Below are 23766 nucleotides of genomic sequence, written 5' to 3' on the forward strand. Positions count from 1 at the left end.
TGTGCAGCAGCCCTGGGACAGTGTTGAATGGTGAGGGTACTTCTGCTTCTGGTCCCGCTCACCAGACTGCTCTTTCCCTCAGCAGCGGGGTAAAGCGTACCCCTGACTGGGGAGAGTGAGGTTATAGAGGAGCTTAGGTTCATCTCCACACTGCTTACTATTTCCCGTCATACCCCAAAAGGGAGCTTAAATGAATTGGGCCCCAGAGTGTGAGGGCTTCGTGACTTTGCCTTTCTAATTGTAAAGGGTTTAACCCTGAACTTAGCCATATTTATCACCTTTTAGTAGACATTAGGGACTTCACTAGCTAGAGGGCCCTGAATTTGGAGTGCCCCACACTGCCTCCACTCTCAGATCTCCCCAGGCCTGCACATCAGGTGCTTCCAGTTGGAACAGGGTCCCCTCATCCATAGATTGGAGTCTGTTCACCCATCTAGTTCTGGATTTTGGTAGTGAGTAAGCGTGAAGGGTAGAGGTCTGGGTAGTATAATGAACTTGATCCTCCTTACAGCCGATGGCCCTGCGTCACCTCTGCTTTAGGTGTGTGGTTCCCCATTGTCAGGAAGCCAAGCCTCATCCAGAGATAATGTTTCGAGGCAAAAGACAAGCCTCTATCCTCCCATCCCACTCCCACCACTCCTGTGTTCCTCTCCTGCTATTACTCAGGCAAAGAAAGGGGTGGTGCTACCCTTTCTTGGGGTGGGGGTGGGGTGAGGTCTGGATGAGCCCGGCAGGTCTTCCCGACTCTTACCACTTTCTTAAGCTTTGAGGACAGAGGTCTTCCCAACCTGTTGATATGGGAAAGGGACAGGATTTAGGCATATAATAGGTCTGAGAGCCCCAAGTACCAGTGTGAAGTATATCATTTGTACTCAGTTACCTCCCTGCTGCCTCCCCTGGTAATTCTCCTTTTCAGCCCCTCTCTTGCTATTAAAATAAGTCATCACCCTCAAGGACCAGTGCTTCTGCCTTTATGAAACCCTTAAACTGCTCCAACCAGACATCACTTTATTAACCTCTTCAGCTTTGAACACTACCCACTTACCGCTCAAAATCAGATGATGCTTTTCTGCTTCTAGGCTCCTCAGAAGTCCTGCTTGGTGACTGAGGTGACCGATAAGTTAGGAGCACTTTCCCAAGCACGTTATTTGTATACTAATAAATAGATAACTTCTAGAGCTACAACCTCGCATAAGATCATGATAATGGAGAGGACTTTAGCTGGATGGCAGGCCAGTGGGGGTCTTTTGACCCCTGACAACTTGGGGAAGAGGATGACCTAGTCCCTCTGTCCCTCAGTAGGCGGTCTAGGATGCCAGGAAGGAGGTGGAGGGAGCTCTCTTGTGGCTTTTGCTTAAACTTTCCATCTTTTGGGGCTGGGGGGGACATGTGGAGATGAAAGGGAGACTTAACCTGGAAGGTAAATGTTTAGCATCCAGCTCTTAGGACAGACAGCGACCTTGTCTTCCCAGAAACACGAATAGCTCTTCATTCATGGCTTGGGAGAGGATCTGGGCCTAGGATCCACTTCAGGATAATCTGGGCAAGGGAGCTTCTAAAATGAGCCTGGAGAAAGCCATTGGAAGTACTTGGATTGGTCCAGGTGGGATGGAGGCAGTGACAGGGAGAATGAGTGTGAGTATGTATGACTTTTTCAGACTAGAGGTATAAGGTCTGAAGGCTTCGGGGAGTCACTGCATCATTTCCAGTTTCAAGTACCTAGACTGGTCAAAGCAGAAAACTGACAGGTATTTATTTTGTACCTCCTGTGTTTCCAGACATGTGCTAAGAATGGAGTCAAACCACGGTACTGAGGGAGAGACCAGGGAATCTATTTCTGAGATACTCTGGAATCCTTGGGATAAGCGTAGAGTACCACGTGGGGTAGTGAGAGTTGGGGAGTAAGTGTGTAGGGGGGATATCCCCTTGCTGCTTGCAGCAGAGAGTGGCATCTTTGCAGGCAGTTATACTACCGAGAATGGTCTCTTTCCCAGTTCAGAAGGGTGTGGGGGTAGAAGGGTCAAAGTCCAGTTTTCTACTTTCTAGCCTGGTAACTGGAGGTTAGAGTATCAGGCTGGTCACTGGGGAGTCACAGGATCCAGGTGCCTTTTTTCCTCTGCAGGTTTTTCATTCAAATTAGGTTTCCTGGCCCTGATTACTGGGATGGGTAAGGATGATCCTGAGTTCCTGAGCAAAGGGAAGAAAGGGTTAGGCCTGAGGAAAGCTGAGCCTTGAGTGTGGTAAAGGGCACAATGCTGCTGAAGGCAGTGGTTGGAGTCTGGAAGTGAGGAACCTGGGCCAGGACTGTTCACCATCAAGCCTTGAAGGTAAGCGTCTCCTTGTTTGTGTCACTATGGCCATGAGCTGCAGGAGAGAGTATCTGGGCTCTCTCGAGCTTAGGAGCAAAGCTGGCTTCTGAGCTGAATGTGGTGGAGTAGAGAGGGTGCCTCGCAAGCCAGAACTCTGGCTCTCTGTTCCCAGAGCTGACCAGTTCTGCCCAGGCACCCTTCCTGCCCGACCCTTCCTCCAAACCGGGTGCATTGAGAGCTGTCTCTGAGGAGGTCTGGACAGTGAGTCTGGGCCAGGCAGGAGGTTTGAGAATGAACTTGGCCACCTGGCACTTCCTCCCACAAGCGTTGAGAGCTGTCCTAAGACAGAGTGCAAGGCCTTGTAAGGGTTGGAGGGCTTAGCGTGGGGCGATGCATCACAGGGATTTGGATGCTAGCTTTTTTCTGGGTTCTGAATATAGGAATACTGCCTTTAGGTAATAAATAGGAGATGGAGAATCTGTTCTTGCCTATGCCAGATGTTGCATTGATGGGATGAGACATCCCTGGCTAGAACAGCCAAAGGGCAGGGTGCGCGAGGGAGGTCATGCTTCATTCCTGGTTACGAGCGCATAACCATACCTGAAAAGAAAACATCTAGTCAGCCAGGGCATAGGCATGCTCCTGAAAACATGCCATTCGATTTCGAACCCAGATTTGTATATGCTGACTTTATTAACAATCCGTCAAACATATTAAAACCATTTAGAAAGCAGTGCCTTGCTTACTATCTGGCGCATGATAGTCACTCAACCTTGATGAATGAACAGACGTCATTGCCCTTGACCAAACTGGACATGATGGGTGCCCCATGAGTCTTGGAAGCCAGGGGTCTGTGGTAGTTTCTCGTACTTGCTGACAGACACCTTTGAAGGTGGAAACCTCTCCAGAAGTGGCCCTCTGATTAACTTGTGCCTTGAGTCAGGATTGGGCCTGCTCCCCTGCCTTTCCCAGGACCATGCTACTTTTCTCTGTCCTTCAGGTTCCTCCTAACTTGATCCAAGGAGAAAACTCCTTCCTCCATGGTCCCTTCCGCGTCCAAGAGGGCTTTGCTGCCCTCTGTGGGTGACGTTGTCTTAGTTTTGCCCTTTTCTGCTACCATCCTCTCTCACCCCTTCCCATTCAGATTACCTACCAAACAAAGCCTCAGAGCTGGACAAGACAGTAGCCGTCCACCTCAGTGGCACCATTCCAGTCAGCTGATGCCTCAGTGCAGTGTGCATGGTCACCCTTTGCTCAGAAGCTTTCAGTGGGTTCCCACTGCCATTCAAGGCTCTCCACAACCAGCTCTCCCTTCTCTCTCCAATTACCTCTGTCTGGTCTTCTGGCTAAATCCCTTACTTTAGCCAAACTGGTCAGTTCATTTTCCCCAAATATCTGGCCCTCTGCCTTTATACCCTTTCTCCCTTGTTTAGAAACACTGCTTTCCTTTAAGGTATGCAAAGCTGCCATGGCCTCTAGTCACAAGGACGTTTTTCTCCTGGCCTGGCTCCTTTAGCTCCGCTAGCACAACTCCCTCAACACCTCCCACACATCGCCTTGGATTGCTGTGTCTCATGTTCATTCATGCAGTATTTTAATTTCAGAATTTATCTTTGTAACCAAAATAATTTTTATTGCAAAAGATCCAGACAATACCGAAGTGTTCAGAGCAGCATGTAGGTCTTGTTCCCCTCTGCTCACTCTGTCCGCAAAGGTTACCACCCTCGGCTATTTGGTGTGCATCCTCTAGTTCCTTTTCTAAATATATGTGTCTATACACACATTTGGGGAGGGGTTAAAATATAAAGGGACTCATCACATCTATTATTCTACCTTTTTTGTTTTAAACTTTAAGGTATATATGTTTGTCTTAGAGGTTTTCTATATTAGTATAGTTAGGTTTTCCTTTTTAATGGTTTCTCAGTACTGCATAGTATATAGTATTTACTCAGAATAAAACATATTTGTCTGGAATCTGTTATATGGAGGGTATTGTGCAGCTAGCATCTAAGGGACTCCAGATGTCTTGTCCTCGCCATCAGTGAGCTCGCTCTTTAGAGGAGAGGGGGACGGAGGAGCGGGAACTCACAAATAACCACAACCCAAGGGAAAATACATTAAAGTCCCCAAGTGTGCCTGAAGTTCCGAAATAAGAGAAGTCACTTCTAGCTAAGGGGATCAGGACTTAACAGCGGAGGTGATCTTCAAGCTTGGCCTGGAAGGAGCTTGACAGGTGAAGGAAGAGCATGAACTGCACACAGAGATGAAAGCACACAACGCAGGTTCATCTGATGCCATGAGCGTGAAGGGGATTTGATTCAATTTATAAACATTTATCAAGCATCAAATGTGTCAGACATCATACTAGGCAATGAGAATATAGAAATGAGAAATACGAGGTTCCTGTCTTTAAAAGGCTTTCGTTTTAATGGAATCAAAGCCAGGTTTGGAAAGGCAGGTTAAGACCAGATGATGAAAGCTTTCAACTGGCATAGCAGGTAGTCCGCATTTAATTCACTGGACAGTGTGGAGCCATGCAGGCTTTTTAGTGGGTGGGTAGGTAACGTGACTGACGCTGAACAGATGGCAACAGTGAACAGAATGGGCTAGAGCAGGGAGAGGCTGAGGCCGAGGGGCTTATTTTGTTGTTTTTTGTTTTAACAAGATAGAAGTTTATTTCTTTTTAATTTTTGGCCACACCGCGTGGCCTGTGGGATCTTAGTTCCCCAGCCAGGGGTCGAACCCATGCCCCCTGCAGTGGAAGCACAGAGTCTTAACCACTAGACTGCCAGGGAAGTCCCTAGAAGTTCATTTCTGCCTCAGTTAAAAGGTGTCTGGTGGTAGGCAATCAGGACTGGTATGGTGGCTCTACGGTTACCAGTCTCCGATGACTTCTTTTTGTTCGCTATCCTACTTACAGCCTCATGGTCGCCTCATGGTCTAATACGGCTGCTAGAGTGTAATTCATCTCATCTGTATTCCAGGCAGCAGAAAGAAGGAAGGGAAGGAGACTGGGGGGGGAGGAGGTGGGGCACTGCGACACACTGCTTAGTTAAATTAACTTCCTTTAAGCAGCCTCCCTGGAAGTCCAGGACAATATTTCAAACACTTTGGTTTATGTCTTATAGGCCAGAACTTAGTCACGTGGCCTTATACAACTTTAAGGGAGACGTGGAAATATAGTTCTGTTTGTGTTTGATTTTTTTTTCCTTTTTAAAGAATTTGAGGAATAATTTGCATAAAGTGCAATGCACAGATCTTACACAGTTTGATAAGTTTTGACAGGCATACACCCATGTAACCCACATCCCTATCAAGATATGGAGCATTCCATCACCCCCAGAAATTTCCTCCTGCTGAGGGGGCTTTTTAAAAAAAAGAAAAGAAAAAACCCAAAAGAGAAATAATGAAGGTTTAATTAGGGTGGTAGCTGTGGGAATGGAAAGAAAGAGCTGGAGAGGCTGTGGAGGGAAAATCCAAAGCAGACTGGTTGGATGTGGGGGTGAGAGGAGAATCAAAGAGAGTGCTGATAGCAGAACCAGGAACAGAAACAGGAGGTTGGGAGTGAAGTCTAGATTGTTGCAGGTGGGATGGAAGGAGAAAGAGGAATGAGTACGGTATTGTGTGTGTGGATTTGCGGTGCTGGTCAAACATCCAGGTGGAGATCCCCAGTACACAGTGGCGCCTAGAGCTTAGGAGGGCAGTCAGAGCTCAATGGCATCATGGACCAGAGAGATGCTTAAGAGGACAAGACCTAAGAAGTGATCCAAAATATGGTGACTGTGAGCTCACTGGACCTTTGAGGGAGCAGAATCCAGATACCCAAGGCCTGAGTGGGCAGTGAGGGCTTAAACCATGCACAAGGGGATTGGTAGGGTCACCCGAAATAACTTAAAAAGTCTTTTAAAAACTGAAGTCCTGGGACTTCCCTGGTGGCGCAGTGGTTAAGAATCCACCTGTCAGGGCGCTTCCCTGTTGGCGCAGTGGTTGAGAGTCCGCCGATGCAGGGGACGCGGGTTCGTGCCCCGGTCCGGGAGGATCCCACATGCCGCGGAGCGGCTGGGCCCGTGGGCCGTAGCCGCTGGGCCTGCGCGTCCGGAGCCTGTGTTCCGCAACGGGAAAGGCCACAGCGGTGAGAGGCCCGCGTACCGCAAAAAAAAAAAAAAAAAAAAAAAAAAACACCTGTCAATGCAGGGGACACGGGTTTGAGCCCTGGTCCGAGAAGATCCCGCATGCTGCGGAGCAACTAAGCCCATGCGCTACAACTACTGAGCCTGTGCTCTACAGCCTGCAAGCCACAACTACTGAGCCCGTGTGCCACAACTACTGAAGCCTACAAGAGAAGCCACCTCAACGAAGAGCAGCCCCTGCTGGCTGCAACTAGAGAAAGTCCGCGCGCAGCAACGAAGACCCAATGCAGCCAAAATAAATAAAAAGAATTTCTAAAAACAAACAAAAAACCCGAAGTCCTTGCACAAACATAAAATGGGTGTATGTAGCTGGTCATTTGACAATTTTGTTGATGAAAGGAGAAAGGAAATGGTAATGTCAGAGGAAAAGATCAGGGATTCATCCCACCCTTACAGTGAAATAACCTGTGCTCTTTTCAGTTAACTTAAGGACAGGGTGATGGGACAACACCCTCCCTCCTTTTGGGTATATGACCTCCAGAAAATCAAGCTGAAGGGCTGGATATGGGAGAGGGATACGACCTTCGGCAGCTGCTGGGTTGCGGTGGGCCAGCCAGACACTGCCAGGATAGGTGTGAGGACACACATATCTTTAAGAGGAAAGACCAGAGCGCAAACTGGCTGGACTCAGGTAGTCCTGGGTTTGAATCCTGTCTCTGTCACCACCTAGCTAGATGACCTTGAGCAACTTACTTAACCTGAACACCCAGTTCGTCATCTGTAAAATGGAAACAACCATGCCTACCTTTCAAGGTGGTTTTGAGGATTACAGACAAGTTTCTGGAACACAATACGTAGTCGTAAATGGGTGCCATTATGTGGCCCAGCCCCTCGCGATGGGACCGAACGGCTAACGGACAGGTCGGAATCTCAGGGCAGGGAGCGCTCCCGCGGCCTCCTCCCTCCAGGAGGTGGGGACAAGGTGGAGGAAGGGCTGCGGGAGGAGGAGCTGGCGCGCGTCGCGACCCGCCCCGTCCCGTCCAGTCTGGCCTGGGCGCTGAAAGAACTGCGGTCCTAGCCGCTGCCACCCAACAGCCGGTCCTGGGTGTCCCGTGACCTGCGCCCATCCAGTCATGACCCTGCGCCCCTCACTTCTCCCGCTCCGTGTGCTGCTGCTGCTGCCGCTGCTGCTCAGTGGGGCGGTGTGCCGGGCTGACGCTGGGTTCGAAACCGAAAGTCCCGTCCGGACCCTCCAAGTAGAGACCCTGGTGAGGAGGAGATAGTCCCGGGCGGGCTCTTTGGAGGTCGGGCCTCGTGAGGAGAATGCCGGGGTCTCAAGGAACCTGGGAGCGGGGAGGAGAGGCAGTGCGGGCACTGAATTGGGGGTGCTGAGTCTAAGGGCAAGAACGGGATCTTTGGAGGAGCCTCCGTGACTCCTGTAGTGCGATCATAGGTGGAGCCCCCGGAACCGTGTGCTGAGCCTGCTGCCTTTGGAGACACGCTCCACATACACTACTCGGTGAGGGGCCTGGGGGGCCGGGGCGGGGCCTGGGGGGGCGGCGCCCTGCAGCAACACGTCAGCTTTAGCTTGGACACGTGGCAAGCGGTTCGCGAGTCACTCCGGCTCTGGGGGTCCTCCAGCACGTGGCCGGGGGAGGGGCGCTCCTCTTCCCTACCCTTTTTACCTCCCTGCTTTTCCGCCAGTTCCTCCCGGGCCCTGAGAAGTGAAGGGTGGAGGGATCTCCGAGAAGCGCCAGCCCTTTCTGCCCCGAGGGGAATGCTAGGCAGCAGTCACTAGCGGGTTGCCGACCGAGGCCCAGGTGTGTGCGCGCCCTGCTGGGAGGGAGAGGTACTAGGTGTGTGCTCTAGAAGCTCTTCCCCCCCTACCCCCCACCCAGGGCAGCTTGGTAGATGGACGCATCTTTGACACTTCTCTGACCAGAGATCCTCTGGTTATAGAACTTGGCCAAAAGCAGGTGATACCAGGTATGTGAGCCGTACCTCCCATTCCACTTCTTCCCAACCTAAGCCCTTGCTTAGCTTCTTCAACTCCTAAGCTACAGTGGAAATGTCCCCTGGAATAAGACCCCCGGGCTCTACCAGCCACCTCCTGAGGTTCAAACCCCGCTTCTAGTACTCCTCTTGCCCCACACCACATTGGAAGCCAGAGATTCCAGCAGTGGGGAGCTCAACTGAGGGTCCATGGGGAGCCTTTGAGCCTCCTCTCCTGGGATTTGGGGAATGTAGGTAGTTTCCTATTCAGTTGTGTCTTCTTCCTCAAGGTCTGGAGCAGAGCCTTCTAGACATGTGTGTGGGGTGAGTATCTGGGCAGGTGGGCTTGGGTACCCCCTCTGCATGGCTCTGCTATCCCTGCTCCTAGAGGAGGCAGGAGAATGGGCTTTGGCGTCACACTGGGCAGGTCAAGGTCACTGGGCACTGAGGCTTTGGATGAAGCCTCAGGCTTCCTGGCTGTGGATTTTGTTGGTGGAGTTGAGACATGTGGGGGGATGGACGCCTTGGCTGGTCAACCTGTTTGGTGCTCAGGTGGGAAAGTTCACGTTTTGAGTGTGAATATCCAGAGGGTTTTGTTGGTGGGGCTTCAGATGGACTGAGGTGGCTGGCCCACCTGTTCCCACTTCTGGCTACGACTCACATTCCTTCCCTCAGAGAGAAGCGAAGGGTAATCGTTCCTTCTCACTTGGCCTATGGAAAACGGGGATTTCCGCCATCTATCCCAGGTAATCTGACTAGGCCTCTCTCTGTGGCTATCAAAATACCCAGTCCCAGGGACTTCCCTGGCAGTCCAGTGGTTAAGACCCTATGCTTCCAATGCACGGGGCGCAGGTTGGATCCATGATTTGGGAACTAAGATCCCACATGCTGCACTGTGCAGCAAAAACAAACAAAAACACCCAGTCTTTAAGAGCCACGTACAAGGAGCCACGTACACTTTGTCTGGAGCTTGAGAAGGTCTAAACCCAGCTTCCTGAAAGGTACAGGAGTGGCTGAGGCTTCCTTCTGCAGGGCCACCTTCTTCCTCCTCAGATCACCAGCAGGGACTAGGAATATATAACCTGTTAAAGCCACTGGCTTGTCCTCTGGCAGACAGCAACTTTTTAGGGAGGAGACACCTGCTTGAGCCACACGAGTCTGCTGCCTGTGCCACCTCTCCGAGAACTCTGGACTTCTTTCCTGCCCTTTTCCTACAACTCCAAACTGTTGGTTGTGCAGTTGGCATGGCTTCTCACCACATCTCCACCGTTCCTTTCAGCCTCCACCAGGATGATCACAGTCAAGTAATTCAAAACAAAATAAAACAAAAAACAACTTTTAAAATCCAAGCCTGGGACTTCCCTGGTGGTGCAGTGGTTAAGAATCTTCCCTCCAGGGTTTGATCCCTGGTCAGGGAACTAGATCCCACATACATGCTGCAACTAAGACCTGGTGCAACCAAGATAAATTAAATAAATAAAAATTAAAAATAAGTTTAAAAAAAAAAAAAGCCAAGCCTACCCCCTAACTTTAAAAGCCCTCACAGGTCACTGCTGATACCGATTTTTGAAGGCCTGAGACTGGACAGATTTCCCAAGATGCATATCTCTTGCTTTTGGTTATAAGAAATGTTCTACTAGCGAAAATGACTTGTACTTCAGAGTATTGGGATAAAAGTTCTCATCCGAGTTCCAGCTTAGACAGAGACCCATAGAGAGGGTCAGGGGACTAAAGAGAAATTCTTTTACCCAAAGTTCTGTTACCTCCTCATTTCCAGTGCTGCCTGTTTGCATTTCTCCCCCAACTCATTCCTGTCCATTCTTCCACTCCTTTTTTTTTTTTTTTGCGGTACGCGGGCCTCTCGCTGTTGTGGCCTCTCCCGTTGTGGAGCACAGGCTCCGGACGCGCAGGCTCAGCGGCCATGGCTCACGGGCCCAGCCGCTCCGCGGCATGTGGGATCTTCCCGGACCGGGGCACGAACCCGTGTCCCCTGCATCGGCAGGTGGACTCTCAACCACTGCGCCACCAGGAAAGCCCCAGTCCTTACATCTTAAACCACATCCTTCTTCCTCTCTAGCCTTTATGGTGAAACACCTATTTTTTTTTTAACAATCACATTGAGATGTGCTCATTGGTTGGCGAAATTTTAAAAAGTCTAGTTTAAATCCAATTAATTTCAGCCCCGCAAAGATTCTCTCCATGTGGCTGTTTAGAAATGGAATACAGTTAGTACAGCGGTCTCTAACTTACAGATGGACTTTACAAGTACTTTTCACAGAAAGTTTTTCTGTCCTGGCAAAGACCTGTCAGTGAATACAAGCCACATTTGTATATTTGAGGTAAACGTGACTATAACTAGATAGCTCATAACCCTCCTCTGCTTCTGCCTTTGTAAGAGAACTCAGCCCCACATTTAAATCTCGCCAGCTTTACAGTTGGTGCTGTGGTTGTGGTCTGCCCTCCCCGCTTTCATTCAGATTTGAGTCCTGGGTAACATGCACAGGGATTCTAACCTTCACCTCCTCTCTGCCTCCAGCGGATGCAGAGCTGCATTTTGACGTGGAGCTCATTGCACTGATCCGAGCCAACTACTGGCAAAAGCTGGTGAAGGGCATTTTGCCTCTGGTAGGCATGGCCATGGTGCCAACCCTCCTGGGCCTCATTGGGTATCACCTATACAAAAAGGCCAGCAGACCTAAAGTCTCCAAAAAGAAGCTCAAGGAAGAGAAAAGAAACAAGAGCAAAAAGAAATAAAAAATAATTTTTTTAAATCTTTGCACTTTTCACCGGATACTTTCTGCTGCTACCTTTGTAAGTGGGAATAAGGTAAAGGGCTGGGGAGAAAGGGCATTCTTCGTTGGGTCTTGCCTGGCATGGGGGTGGTTGGAGGCTTTGGATCTCTTCTCCTGGCCCTCTTCCTGTCCTGACTTACCCCAAGGACCATGGGATCTCTGGGTCCCGAAGGTATGTGTTTTGGCTCCCATGGCGTCCTGACTGAGGAGCAATCCATCACTGAGAAGTAAGCCTCTGGGTAGTTGCCTAGCTACTCTCTTTACCCCCTAGGGCCGCTGTATTCCTAGTGTCCTCCAAGTAGACTGTTCTATCCAACATGGCAAAGATACAAGGAGCTCATAAACTCCATGGAGATTTTTAATAGCAAAGTCCTCAGGTCTCTCAAAACATTCTCTGGGGGTTGAAAAGAGATTTTCTCCTTGTATCACAGGATGTGGGCGATCACATGGGCTGCTTCAATGATGTTGTAAGTGGCTGGAGGTTTTTGGCCACCTGGCTGGGCTGTAGGCATGGACGGGGGCTGGGGTAAGTTCCTGCTTTGATTGACGATGAAGCGTGGGCTGAGCTGGCTCAGCACTTCATCACTCACTGAGATGCCATCCAAGTACTGCTTGAGCATCTCCCGCAGCTTCTCATTGATTTCCAACAACTGGGCACGTCTGTGTTGAAGGCTCAGTTGCTCCAGTTTCACTTTGTTGTACCTTTTCCAGAAATTCTCCATCCCTATGTAGTCCATTATCACCTGGGAATTGAATTAAAGGGAGAAGGGGTGTGGTAGCACCCATTAGCAAGTGTAGCCCCAGCCTTGGGCGGTGGCCTCCGGGCCATAGGAAGCTTACCTTTCCAAGCTCCTCAGTAAACTCCTCTGGGTCTATCTTTATGTCCTGCTCCTCGGGAGTCAATACCGACGAATAAAAAGGCAGCACTTTTTCTTCCTCTGTTTCAAATTTCCTACATATTTCAGCAAGTTTAAGGACCTTTTCACCCTATTGGAAGCAAGAAGAGACCTTTCATTAGGAAAGGGGGTGGGGAGGGGAAATAGTGGATTTGGTTCCCCTGCTTCAAACCAGGGGAGCTACTTATCCAAATGGGAAACAAAAATAATAAATACATCCAACAGAGAGAGCTATGTGCCAAGCACTATTCCAAGTATTTTATACTCTTCTAAAATTCATTCATCATGAAGTAATTTCACTTAAAATGTGAGAGGAGAGGGAACATGGAATAGAATAGGCATTCCAAGTGTGCACTCAGGCAGGAAGCAGGGGGAAGCCCTCTATGTCTCCCCAGCCCCTTTCGCTTCGCAGGGAGCCGTCTTCCTTGGTTCTGTTCTGGCTGCCTTCTCCCCTTTGTTACCTTGTCGACAATCTTCCTCAGGGCCTTGAGGGTGGCATTACTTTCCAGGGTGAGTTTGACTAAGTTCTCCTGTGATATTCCCCGGGCCTGAGTCCTTTGGGCCTTAAGTTTTCGCAGTTGTACAAGGACCAACTCCTTGTCCTCACGAATGTCCTGGTTCTGTTCTTCACTCTCGCGGCCGTGCACCATGATCTTGCCTTTTAAAATAATTATGGAATCCTAGAGGAACAGGGTAGGTTAGAGGAAACAGTTGACTAGGTGAGGGTCTTCAGGGAGCAGGTAAAAGGACTGTCTGGGGACTGATACCAGAGCATACCATCTTTCCCCAACCAGTGATGAGGCCCAGTAGAAACTGGGGAAAGGAGAACAGGGGATAATGGAACAGTTAAAGCAGTGAGTCTTTCGGGTGGGCTGCACTAACCTGTAGTCTCTGTATTTTTTTCATCTGTGCTTCAATCTCTTTGCAGCTCTTCTCGTCCTTTGCCTTTAGAGTCTCGAAGGCGATCTTTCGATCCTCTGTGGCATCAGTGTAATTCTTGAGTGCATCCTGGAACCTTCTCCACAGATCTTCTACTGTATGCTCCAGTTGCAGTCTTAGAAAGTGCTTCTCTTCTAAATTCTGGGAAGTGGCCCCAAAATAGCCAGTGCTTGGAATTACCCTATTAGCACCCTTTCACTTCCACCAGCAACCTCCCCCTCTTGAACTGTTTGTAGCACAGCGTGGTGCAGAGGTTGCCAGTGAAAATGCCTACAAACCAGGCAGATGATATAAATAAGCGCTGTGGGCTAGCTGGGGCCTGTGGCGAACCAGAGAGGAAATGCTCCATTGGTCTGTGTTTGGGGGGGTGGGAGCACAGCTGCTCAGCTTCACATGAATGTCTCCATTTGGAATGTGGCCCAGTGTTACCAGATCTTTACATTTTTCAAGGGAAGCTGAAAATTTGGATTTTTATGTGAAATCTTCCAATTTTTAAATGTAGAGAGCTTATAAAAATTTTTAATGAAACGTTATGAGGCAAAATAAAAACAAAGCGGGGGCTTCCCTGGTGGCACAGTGGTTAAGACTCCACCTGCCAATGCAGGGGACACGGGTTCGAGCCCTGGTCCGGGAGGATCCCGCATGCCGCGGAGCAACTACGCCCGTGCGCCACAACTACTGAGCCTGTGCTCTAGAGCCCGCGAGCCACAACTACTGAGCCTGCGTGCCACAACTACTGAAGCCCCCATGCCTAGAGCCCATGTTCTGCAACAAGAGAAGGCAACGTGATGAGAAGCCCAGCACCACAACGAAGAGTAGTCCCCACTCACCGCAACTAGAGAAAGCCTGCGCACAGCAACGAAGACCCAATGCAGCCAAAAAGAAGCAAAGGGCCCCACCCCCCAAATCCAGGTCTGCAGGCTGGCTAAGTCTGTAGCCTCCAGGGTGGTGGAAGCTCTTGGGGCCAAGGGACAGGAGAACTGGACTCTCCCCCTGGCTCTACCACAGACCAGCAGCATGACTTTGGCAGGTCATTTCACTTCTTTGGGCCTTAATTTCTTCATCTACAAATCACAGAGGAGAAGCCAGACGATCTCCTTGGTGTGCGTTAGCTCTAAAATGCACTTCCTTGACATTTCAGAATGGTTCCCCCTCCCCACCAATTTTCACAAAATTACAAAAAGCAGTAGGGGTACCTACAGCGGCAACAGGCATTTTATTGGCCATGTTGGTTAAAGGGATCTCTTCTAGCTCTACTAGCCTTGAGCGATTTTCTCTCACTTTCTCCCAGTTCCTGCCCTTCTGCTCTCCCTCTGTACCTTGTTTTTGAGATCTTCCCACATGCTCTGGAACTCCAGCTTGCTTTCGTACTCAGAATCTAGGCAGTTCTGCTCCATGGCCACGAAGACATCTTGTAGGTAGTGAATCTCTTTTTCATGTTGGTCAATAATTGTCTTCCTGTAGGAGATAAGATACCGTCTCTGCTCTGAGGCATAAAGCATAGGGATCAATAATGACAATGCAAAGCAGTATGTAATAAAACTATATGAACGGTACAAACTCTTAGGTACTGAAGAAGGACAGAGGGAAGGCGGGTTCTATTCTTTTCAGGGCCAGAAAGAATGAATAAGATTATTTTGATTTTTGAATAGGTAATACATTCATATGATACAAAAATCAAAAAGTACAAAAGGTTGCAGTGAAAAGTCTCCTTCCCATCCCTGTACCCCAGAGAGGTAGATGCGTAGGATTTTGATAGTTGAAAGTGGGTGGCTGCTTACAGCCAGCATCTTGACATAGGCTCTAGCTAGTCCCCTGGGCTCAACCCCCCCATATCTCCTCTTAGGTCCCCATACCTTTCTGTCTCAAACTCCTTGGTTAGGGCCTCCAGCTCCACGTTGTAACTTTCCTCTAGGAGGCTGAGCCGGCGTCTCTGCAGGGCCAAGAGCTGGTCAATGTTGTGCAAGTGGCTGCGCAGCGCGTGGGCGTACTGCTCCTCAGCTTCTGACAGGTCCTTCACTAACGACTGGGTAGGAAACACAGAGTTACCATTTTGGCTGAATGGCATCTCTGTGAGAAAATAAAAATGTATTCGGCTAGCTAGTTCCTATTTTCCCTAGTCTCTAAAGCCAATTCTTTGGCTCTGGGAGCTCTGGCTCTGCCACTTGTGAATGTGAGAAGCCAGTGCTGGTGAAGGGGCCATGTGGAAGCATTCATTCCAGTCAATGGCCCAGCTGAGCTCCCAGCGGATAGTCAGAATCAACTGTCAGTCATCTTACACATCCAGCTCAGTCAAGCCTTCAGATGACTGCAGCCCCACATGACATCTGACTGAAAACCGTACGAGAGGTGTCAGGCAGGAACCTCCCTGGTAAGCTAAGTCAACCTGCAGAACCACGAGACAGAGTGAAGTAAATTTTGTCGTAAGTTGCTAATTTAGGGTGGTTTGTGATGTAGCAATAAAAAATGAGAACATGTCCACTAGAAAAAAAAGGGACCGTGTGAGCATCAATATGGATAAGAACTGCAATGGATCAAAACATATCAAATATGTTTGATTATGAGTTTATCAGGATACTTTTAAAAAAAATCAGTTACCATTAGAGGATGCCAGACAACCGATTCTTTTTTTTTTTTAAACTGGTTTGTAAAGGGAAGAGAAAGAGCATTTCTTATATAACCTATAGTGTATATAAGCATTTCTTATATAAAGTATACCTCTGGGTAACTGAATGGTAAATGATAGTATCTCTTTATAGAAGTATTCAAACTAATAAATGAAGAAAGAATACTATTAGAAAATCAGCACTTTGCAACCCCCAATGAATTAATGGATAATCAACAGCTGCTAACATCACAAATGTGCCTCCTAATAGAAAAACACAACACCTGCAAGCTTCTAGATCGAATTACCAAGACACAGGAAATACCGAGGACAAAGTAACATGTTAAACTACAATACAGTATACTATGCAGTTGTTAAAAAAAAAAATGAGAAGCTCTTTATGGGCTAATGTTGAATAATCCCCAGGATATATTATTAAGTGAAAAAGGCAAGGGGCAGAACACTATGTAATACTACCATTTGTGTAAAAAAAAAAGGTTTACTCATGAAACTAAAATTATTGGGAGGGGCACTGGGTGGCTGAAATGCACCAGTGGGAGGGAACTTTTCTCTATATAACTTTTTTATCTTTTGAATTTTGTGAGTGAACTACCTATTCAAAAAAGTAAAACAAATTAAAGTGAATAAAGCAAAAAAGCATTTACCAAATGCCCACATGATCCACTCACTGTAAACTACCACATTGCTAGCTTTTACCTTACATGTTTAGTATGAAAGAGATCTGAAATAGGTGCTGATAATGGAAGGCTATTCACTCACTCAAGAAACGTTTACTAAACCTGCTATGTACCAGCACCCTGCTGGATGCTGAGGATTCAGAGATCAAAAGACATTCTCAGTGCCCCCAAAGGAGCTTGAAGTCTTGCAGTAGGAAAAGTTATATAAGTAGAAAATTACAATAAATTCTGAAAAAAAACCCCAAAAAAACCCCAGGTATAAAGTTCAGATTAAATTCTGATTTTGTAAATTCTGAAAAGAAATTACAGCATGAAAAATGCTATGAGGTTGATGATTTCCCAGTGACAATGGGATATAAAGGACTTAGTGCCTACATCTGACTAGGAGCACTGAGGAGGGCTTCATAGAAGAGATGTCAGTTGTATCACTCTTGAAGCAGGAGTGAGAGCTTGCCAGGAAAACTGGGGAGATAGGGAATGGCATGTGCAAAGGCACAGGAAAGAAGGCTGGCTATGTGAAAGGTACAGGTAGAGGCCAGATCATGAAGGGCTTTGATGTTTGATGTTCCTTCCAAGGAGTTTCGATTTTTTCTGTAGAAGAGGGGAGCCACTAAGGAGATTTACGCAGTGGAGTAACAGGATCAGATATTTGCTTTAGAAAGATAATTCTGGTGAGGATTTCCCTGGTGGCGCAGCGGTTAGGAATACACCTGCCAGTGCATGGGACACGGGTTTGAGCCCTGGTCTGGGAAGATCCCACATGCCGCGGAGCAACTAAGCCTGTGCGCCACACCTACTGAGCCTGCGCTCTAGAGCCTGTGAGCCACAACTACTGAGCCCGTGTGCTACAACTACCAAAGCCCTCGCGCTACAACTACTGAAGCCCTCGCGCCCAGAGTCCGTGCTCCGCAACAAGAGAAGCCACCGCGGTGAGAAGCCCGCGCACCGCAACAAAGAGTAGCCCCCGCTCGCCACAACTAGAGAAAGCCTGCACACAGCAATGAAGACCCAATACAGCCCAAAATAAATAAATTAAATTAAATTAAAAAATAAAAAAAGAGACTATTGCAATAGATAATGCCCGTCTCAACTACAGCAGGACAGTGAGGAAGAAGAGCAGGGTGTGACTTTGAAAAATATTTAAGCAGAAGATTTATACAAGACTTAGTAACAGAAGTTAGGAATGGAAGCAAAAGCTGGGATGATTCCCAGATTCCTGGGTTGGGTGATCTGGTGAATGGTCCTACCCAAATAGAGAGTATGAGGAAGATCAGATGGTGGAGGATGGGAAATGGGGCTGGCTAGAGAAGGAGGAGCTCATGAGCTCAGTTTTGAGGACAGTGACACAGCCAGGAACAGATATCGAGGGATCCTGAATAAGGGGTTTGGAACTCAAGAGAAGAAATCCCTTAGAAGAAAAGATGGTATATACTCAACTCAAGAACCTCCCCAAAACATAAGGTTGGCTGATTGAATTGCTTAGAGATACAGAACTGCTCTTACCGATGGAGATCTTCTCAACCTCATCCAGGGCCACTGAAGTTGAATCAAAGAGGCCAAACAGAATTTGGTTGAATAAAGCACTGGAGTGGGGGTCAAGAAATCCGTGTGTAGTCACAGCTCTCTCATTGACTAGCTGTGTGACCTTGAGCAAACTGGTTCCTGCCTCTGGAACTGAGTCTTCTCACATTGAAACGAAGGTATAGAACTAAGTTCAAGTCATCAGGTGATGTCTACTGTGCCTTATAACTCTAATATGGTACTGGTTTGAGGCAGTAGATGACCAAGGAGAATGGCTCCTCTAACAGAGGGAGAAGGATGACGGCTCAATATTCTAGTTTTCATTTCATGTGTCTTGGGAGGGCTTTAAGATCAATTACTTCACTAGGCCCATTCTATTAAGAGATCAAGACAGTCATAGTCAAGTGTTTCTTTGGGAAGAGAGCTTGCCTTGATGACACCGTCCTTGCAGTCCACCACTCGTTCAAACGTTCGGCTGAGGATCTCAATGTCCTTATGAAGCTCTCTGGTCTTGACTTCCCGAAGGACCGTCCTCCACTGTGTGTTAATCTTACTAAGGTTCAGGGCACAGTTGTGCTCCTCCTTGGCCAGCTTGTCCTGTGTGAAGGAATAAATAACCACCCCCTCCCAGAGGTCAGGGTTAAAAGCCCTGATACAGTACAACAAACAAGATCACCCTTCTTCTTTTCTGAGGGACCAAAGCTCCTCATGGCTAACACTCAGGAGTTCCTGTTCTTGTTTTGGGAGGGTCTGAAGTAAGAAAGGAGCAGCCCAATGGCATTTTAGGGAGAGCTAGCATGAATTTCCTTCTGGGTGGAAGCATCAGAGCAGGATATTGTTTGTAATGACCCATCTCGAGGGAGAATATCACGATTTCAGACAGCTCAGACAGCTGATAGCACCTACTGTCCCAGTTCTGGGGCTCAGGAGTGATTGTCAAGCTTTACACCACCTTCCTCCCTCCATGCTTCACAGAGAACTGCCCCTTCCCCCAGACAATATTGCCTGAAATCTAAGTATATCTGGGTCTTAAGATTTCCAGAGGAGCGGAGGCTAGCATGAAAATGAGGCTCCCACAATGACAGGGGCAAGGCAACAGGACCAGTGCAGGGGGCGTGTGGGATTGGGCAGAGAGTTAATGCAAAAATCCATCACCTTTAAGAACTGGTTCAGGAGCCTCTCTTTCTTCTTGGCCATCTCCTCCTCTGCCAGCAACTTCTGCTGAAACAGAAGCAGCTGCTCTTCGTCGGACAGGGGCATCTTGGCCTTTTTCCCTTTCTTGGACATAGCTGGATCTGGGCGAGGATCCTCCGCCTGCCAGGGCCAGCGCTAGAGGGGGTAGGAGGAAAATGCCCCCAGAAAGCTGACTTCTGGAACTGCCCCTGGAGGGTAGTTGGACCTTAGATCTCAGACCTCAGGCAGGAGATAGCCTGGGATAGCGGTGAGGCAAGGCTCCCAAACCAAAAGACGCATCTCCGTCTCCTAGCAACGGGGATCTCGCTAAGATGGCGCTGTAACGGCTAGGAGAAGAGGTCTTGGCTCGGTGCGCCCTCTGCCGGCTGGAGGACCGCAGTCAGTTTTTGAGAGAGGGTCTTTTACTTCTCAAAATCCCTAGCTTCCCCAATGACCGTTTAAAAATCTTTTTTGGATTATTTTTCACATAATGGCCATATTTTAAAATACAAGTAATAACAAGTTTTGGAGATATATGGAGAAACAGGAACCCTCATACACTGGTGGTGGGAATGCAAAATGGTACAGCCACTTTGGAAGACACTTTGGCAGTGTCTTAAAATGTTAAACATAAATTCACAGTGTGAACCAGCAATTTCACTTTCAGACATCAATCTGAAAGAAATGAGAGTGTATCCACATAAAGACTTGCACAGGAATGTTCTTAGCAGCATTACTCATAATAGCCCAATTGGAAACAGCCGAAATGTCCCAAAACAAGTGAATGGGAGACAAAATATGCTCTTTCCACACAGTGGAATACTATTCAACAATAAAAAAGGAACAGACTATGCATGCATGCTGCAGTGTGGATAAACCGCAGAAGCCAAGAGGCCACATATTGTAAGTTTCCATTTATATGAACTACCCAGAAAAGGCAAAGCTATAAAGATGCAAAGTAAACTACAAATTGCTTGGAGGCAGGGGGGGAGATTAACATTAAATGCACATGAGAGATCATATTGGGTTGATGAAAATGTTCTGAAACTGATTTATTTTGGACAACTTGATGAATTTGGGTTAAAAAATCATTGCATTATATACTTGAAAAGGGCAAATTATGATATGCAAAATATGCCTCAATAAAGTTGTTTTAAATGTGAGATATAATGCCTGTATCAGAGTCCTCCAGAGAAACAGAACCAATATTTTAAATATATAATATTTAAAATATAAATATTTACAACATAAAATATATATTTCCATCCATCTGATGTTTCAGTCTGAGTCCAAAGGCCAGAAAAGACCAAAGTCCCAACTCAAGCAGTCAGGCAGGAGGAGTTCCATCTTACTCAGCCCTTTTATTCTGTTCAGGCCTTCAGCTGATTGGATAAGACCCACCCACATAAGGGAGAGCAATCTGCTTTACTCAGTCTACTGATTAAAATGCTAATCGCATCAAGAAATACCCTCACAGGGGCTTCCCTGGTGGCGCAGTGGTTGAGAGTCCGCCTGCCGATGCAGGGGACACGGGTTCGTGCCCCGGTCCGGGAAGATCCCACATGCCATGGAGTGGCTGGACCTGTGAGCCATGGCCGCTGAGCCTGTGCATCCGGAGCCTGTGCTCCGCAATGGGAGAGGCCACAACAGTGAGAGGCCCGCGTACTGCAAAAAAAAAAAAAAAAAAGAAATACCCTCACAGACATACCCAGAATAATGTTTGACCAAATATCTGGACACACTGTGGCTCAGTCAAGCTGGCACATAAAATTTACCATCACAAGTCCACTGCTCGTCAATACACACGTTCTTAAACCATACCTAATCTCCAAATAAAGACTATAACCAGGTCATAGTACTGAAATATTATAAAATAAAGTCGATATATTTTATGTTACATGATAAGGAATAAGAGAGGGGAAAAACAAAGATATTTTATTTTTATACACACACAAACATATTCATAACAAGACAAGAAGGAAATATAACTCTTACAGTCCTGTAATTACAGAAATTACGTTTCTGTAATTGGTCATCTTGCTGTACTGGAAATTTATAACTATCTTCTTCTACTATTCATTCTGCATTCTTTTTGCCTTCAGCAAGCACCTCAGCTGGTCATGGTTCTTTACCTGGTGGGGTGACCCAAACTCTCATTCCTGAAAGGTCTGGGCCATTAGTAGTCCTGCCTGGATTGCCACTATTGCTGGTACTGTAACCAAGTCTTCAAAAGGCCATTCCACCATTCTCTCAAACCAGCTGCTTTAAGATGGCAGAAAACATGGTAAGACCAGTGAATTCCATGAGCATGGGCCCGTTGCCACACTTCATTTGCTGAGAACTAATTTCCATGATCAGAAGCCATGCTCTGTGGAATACCACAATGGTGGATAAGGCATTCGTAAATCCACAGACGGTAATTTGGGCAGAAGACTTGCATGCAGAGAAGGCAGGTATGTATCCAGAGTAAATATCTATTCCATTAAGAAAAAAACACTGCCCTTTCCAGGATGGAAGTGGTCCAGTATAATCAACTTGTTCACCCAGGGGGATGATACAATGCAGGGGGCCCAGTGTCGGTCTCTGCTGCTGCCAGATTGGGCCCTCAGTGATTGCCTTAGCCAGGTTGGCCTTGGTGAGTGAACGCTCGTGTTGCTGAGTCCACGCATAACCTCTGTCCTGGCCAAAATGGCTGCTTTGTTCATGGGCCCATTGTGCAATGACAGGGGTGGCTGGGAAAAAAGATGGACGGTATTCCCATAACAGGTCATCCTATCCATTGATTATTAAGATCCTCCTCTGCTGAGGTCACTCTTTGTGAGCTTTTTCTTGGAACACAAATATCTTCATGTTTTTTGCCCATTCAGAGAGTTTTATCACATAGCTCTTCCCCAAATTTCCGTGTCACAAATTTTCCAATCATGTTCCTTCCAAGTCCCTGACAATTCAGCCAAGCCATTGGCCACGGCCCAGGAGCTAATATAACAATATAATCACATGTCTGGTCATTTCTTCTTTCAAACGAAGTGAACAACCAGGTGCACGGCTCTATGTTCTGCCCCCTGGGACCATTCCCCTTCACAATGTCCTTCAGGATGTCCCCAGAAGGGTCAGTAGTATTACAGCTCTTCTCTTGTGGGTGGTGCCTGTGTATTGTGCAGAGCCAACTGCACACCAGGCCTGAGTCTTCTCTTCTTCCATTAGCTGATCATAGGGAACTTCCCCTGAGGCCATGGGTGCAGGCTGGAAGGGATGTGTGTGGGAGGCCGTGAGAATTTGAACCATTTCTTCATGTAACTTACTTGTGCCTGCAGGGCCTAGTCAGGCCTGATCTCTTACATACCACTTTAATTTGATGACAGAGTGCAGCTTTGCACACCCAACTTTATGGCTTGATGGACAGCTCAGGTCACACAGTCATTTGGTGGTCCATTCGGAGCATTCAGTCTCTTCTAAGACCCAGTAGCAGGCCAAGAGCTGTTTCTCAAAAGAGGAGTAGTTATCTGTGGAGGACTGCAGGACTTTGCTCCAAAGTCCTCAGGGCCTGTGCAGCGATTCACCTATAGGCGCTCCCAAAGGCTCCAAACAGCATGGCTGTGTGCCACTGCCACTTCAGGCGCCACTGGACCTACTGGATTGTGTGGCCCCCGCGGGAGAGCAGCTTGCACAGCAGCTTGGCCTGTTGCAGAGCCTTCTTTTGCTCTGGCCCGGCTCAAGGTTGGCAGCTGCTCAGGTCATTTGGTGAATCGGCCAGAATAACACACCCAAATGAGGAATATGCTGCCTCCAAAATCCAGAGGCCCGATAAGGTGTCGTGCCTCTCTTTGGTTGTAGAAGGGGCCAGATGCCACAACTGATCCTTCGCTTTATTTTTTTTTTACATCTTTATTGGAGTATAATTGCTTTACGATGGTGTGTTAGTTTCTGCTGTATAACAAAGTGAATCAGCTATACATATACATAGGTTCCCATATCTCTTCCCTCTTGCGTCTCTCTCCCTCCCTGATCCTTCACTTTAGAAGGGATATCTTGATGTGCCCCACACCCCTGGACCCTTGAACTTTCCCTGAGCTGGAAAGGCCTCGAACTCTAGCCAGATTTATTTCCCATCCTCTGACACACATATGTTTCACCAATAGAAACTAATGTCTGCCGTAGTTGCTAATTCTTCTGTTTATTTATTTATTCTTGGTGCCTGGATAGGGACATGAACCCTGGGCCCTCAGATTAAAAGTCTGATGCTCTCCCAGCTGAGCTACTCAGGCAGTAGTTGCTACTTCTTGTTCACTAGATCCAATCTACATAATGTCATCAATGTAATGGGCAAGTTTGATATCTTGTGGATCAGAAAGGTGTCAAGCAGAACATCATATATTGATGACCAGTGTCAGGGGAGGACTCCCACTACATGGAGGAAGAGCTGAGGTCATCACAGTGCTGTTTGGCCACCGGGAATAGAAGTCTAAACATTTCTGCCCGCTGCATCTGGGTAACAGAGTTGCCAAGGAAAACAATGTAGTCAGGCACTGGATGGAACAGTGCTTTACTCACATAGAGAAGAGACAGAGCAGGATCAACTTCAATAGTGGGTGCTGGTCCCTGAAGGCCAGTGGGTCCCTCCTGGAAGCAGATGCTGGGCAATTGGCCTACATGCACCCCCTCTGGTGCCAAGTAAAAGGATCCCTCCCCCTCCCCCATAGAATATGAAATA

General features: G+C 47.7%; 2 protein-coding genes, 1 long non-coding RNA gene and 1 other non-coding gene across 6 annotated transcripts; 1 reads left to right on the top strand and 3 right to left on the bottom strand.

Moving 5' to 3' along the window:
* Window positions 1–69: 69 nt before the first annotated feature.
* Window positions 70–7322, bottom strand: LOC141275881 (uncharacterized). Its single transcript, XR_012324423.1, has 3 exons — window positions 7245–7322; window positions 752–788; window positions 70–106 (listed from the first exon to the last, which is right to left on the bottom strand). It is a non-coding gene; the product is annotated as an uncharacterized lncRNA (long non-coding RNA).
* A 108-nt stretch (window positions 7323–7430) lies between these two features.
* On the top strand, window positions 7431–11206 carry FKBP11 (FKBP prolyl isomerase 11). Of its 2 annotated transcripts, XM_033866828.2 has the most exons (6): window positions 7431–7707; window positions 7893–7958; window positions 8338–8425; window positions 8722–8755; window positions 9107–9177; window positions 10968–11206. In XM_033866828.2, exons 1-6 carry the CDS (start codon window positions 7573–7575, stop codon window positions 11183–11185), a joined length of 612 nt encoding a protein of 203 aa, XP_033722719.1. In that variant the 5' UTR covers window positions 7431–7572; the 3' UTR covers window positions 11186–11206. The 2 variants fall into 2 exon arrangements, with proteins under 2 accessions (XP_033722719.1, XP_033722720.1); XM_033866829.2 differs by lacking the exon at window positions 8338–8425 and having other exon boundaries at window positions 7656–7707.
* Window positions 11200–19338, bottom strand: DRC2 (dynein regulatory complex subunit 2). Of its 2 annotated transcripts, XM_004313120.3 has the most exons (8): window positions 19038–19338; window positions 18312–18479; window positions 14915–15084; window positions 14378–14516; window positions 13002–13199; window positions 12581–12799; window positions 12064–12210; window positions 11201–11966 (listed from the first exon to the last, which is right to left on the bottom strand). In XM_004313120.3, exons 1-8 carry the CDS (start codon window positions 19167–19169, stop codon window positions 11649–11651), a joined length of 1491 nt encoding a protein of 496 aa, XP_004313168.1. In that variant the 5' UTR covers window positions 19170–19338; the 3' UTR covers window positions 11201–11648. The 2 variants fall into 2 exon arrangements, with proteins under 2 accessions (XP_073644837.1, XP_004313168.1); XM_073788736.1 differs by lacking the exons at window positions 18312–18479; window positions 19038–19338 and adding an exon at window positions 17865–18275 and having other exon boundaries at window positions 11200–11966.
* A 3909-nt stretch (window positions 19339–23247) lies between these two features.
* On the bottom strand, window positions 23248–23320 carry TRNAK-UUU (transfer RNA lysine (anticodon UUU)). Its single transcript has one exon. It is a non-coding gene; the product is annotated as a tRNA-Lys (tRNA).
* Window positions 23321–23766: the final 446 nt, after the last annotated feature.

The sequence above is a fragment of the Tursiops truncatus genome, chromosome 11 (assembly GCF_011762595.2).
Source record: "Tursiops truncatus isolate mTurTru1 chromosome 11, mTurTru1.mat.Y, whole genome shotgun sequence".
Classification (NCBI taxonomy): domain Eukaryota; kingdom Metazoa; phylum Chordata; class Mammalia; order Artiodactyla; family Delphinidae; genus Tursiops; species Tursiops truncatus.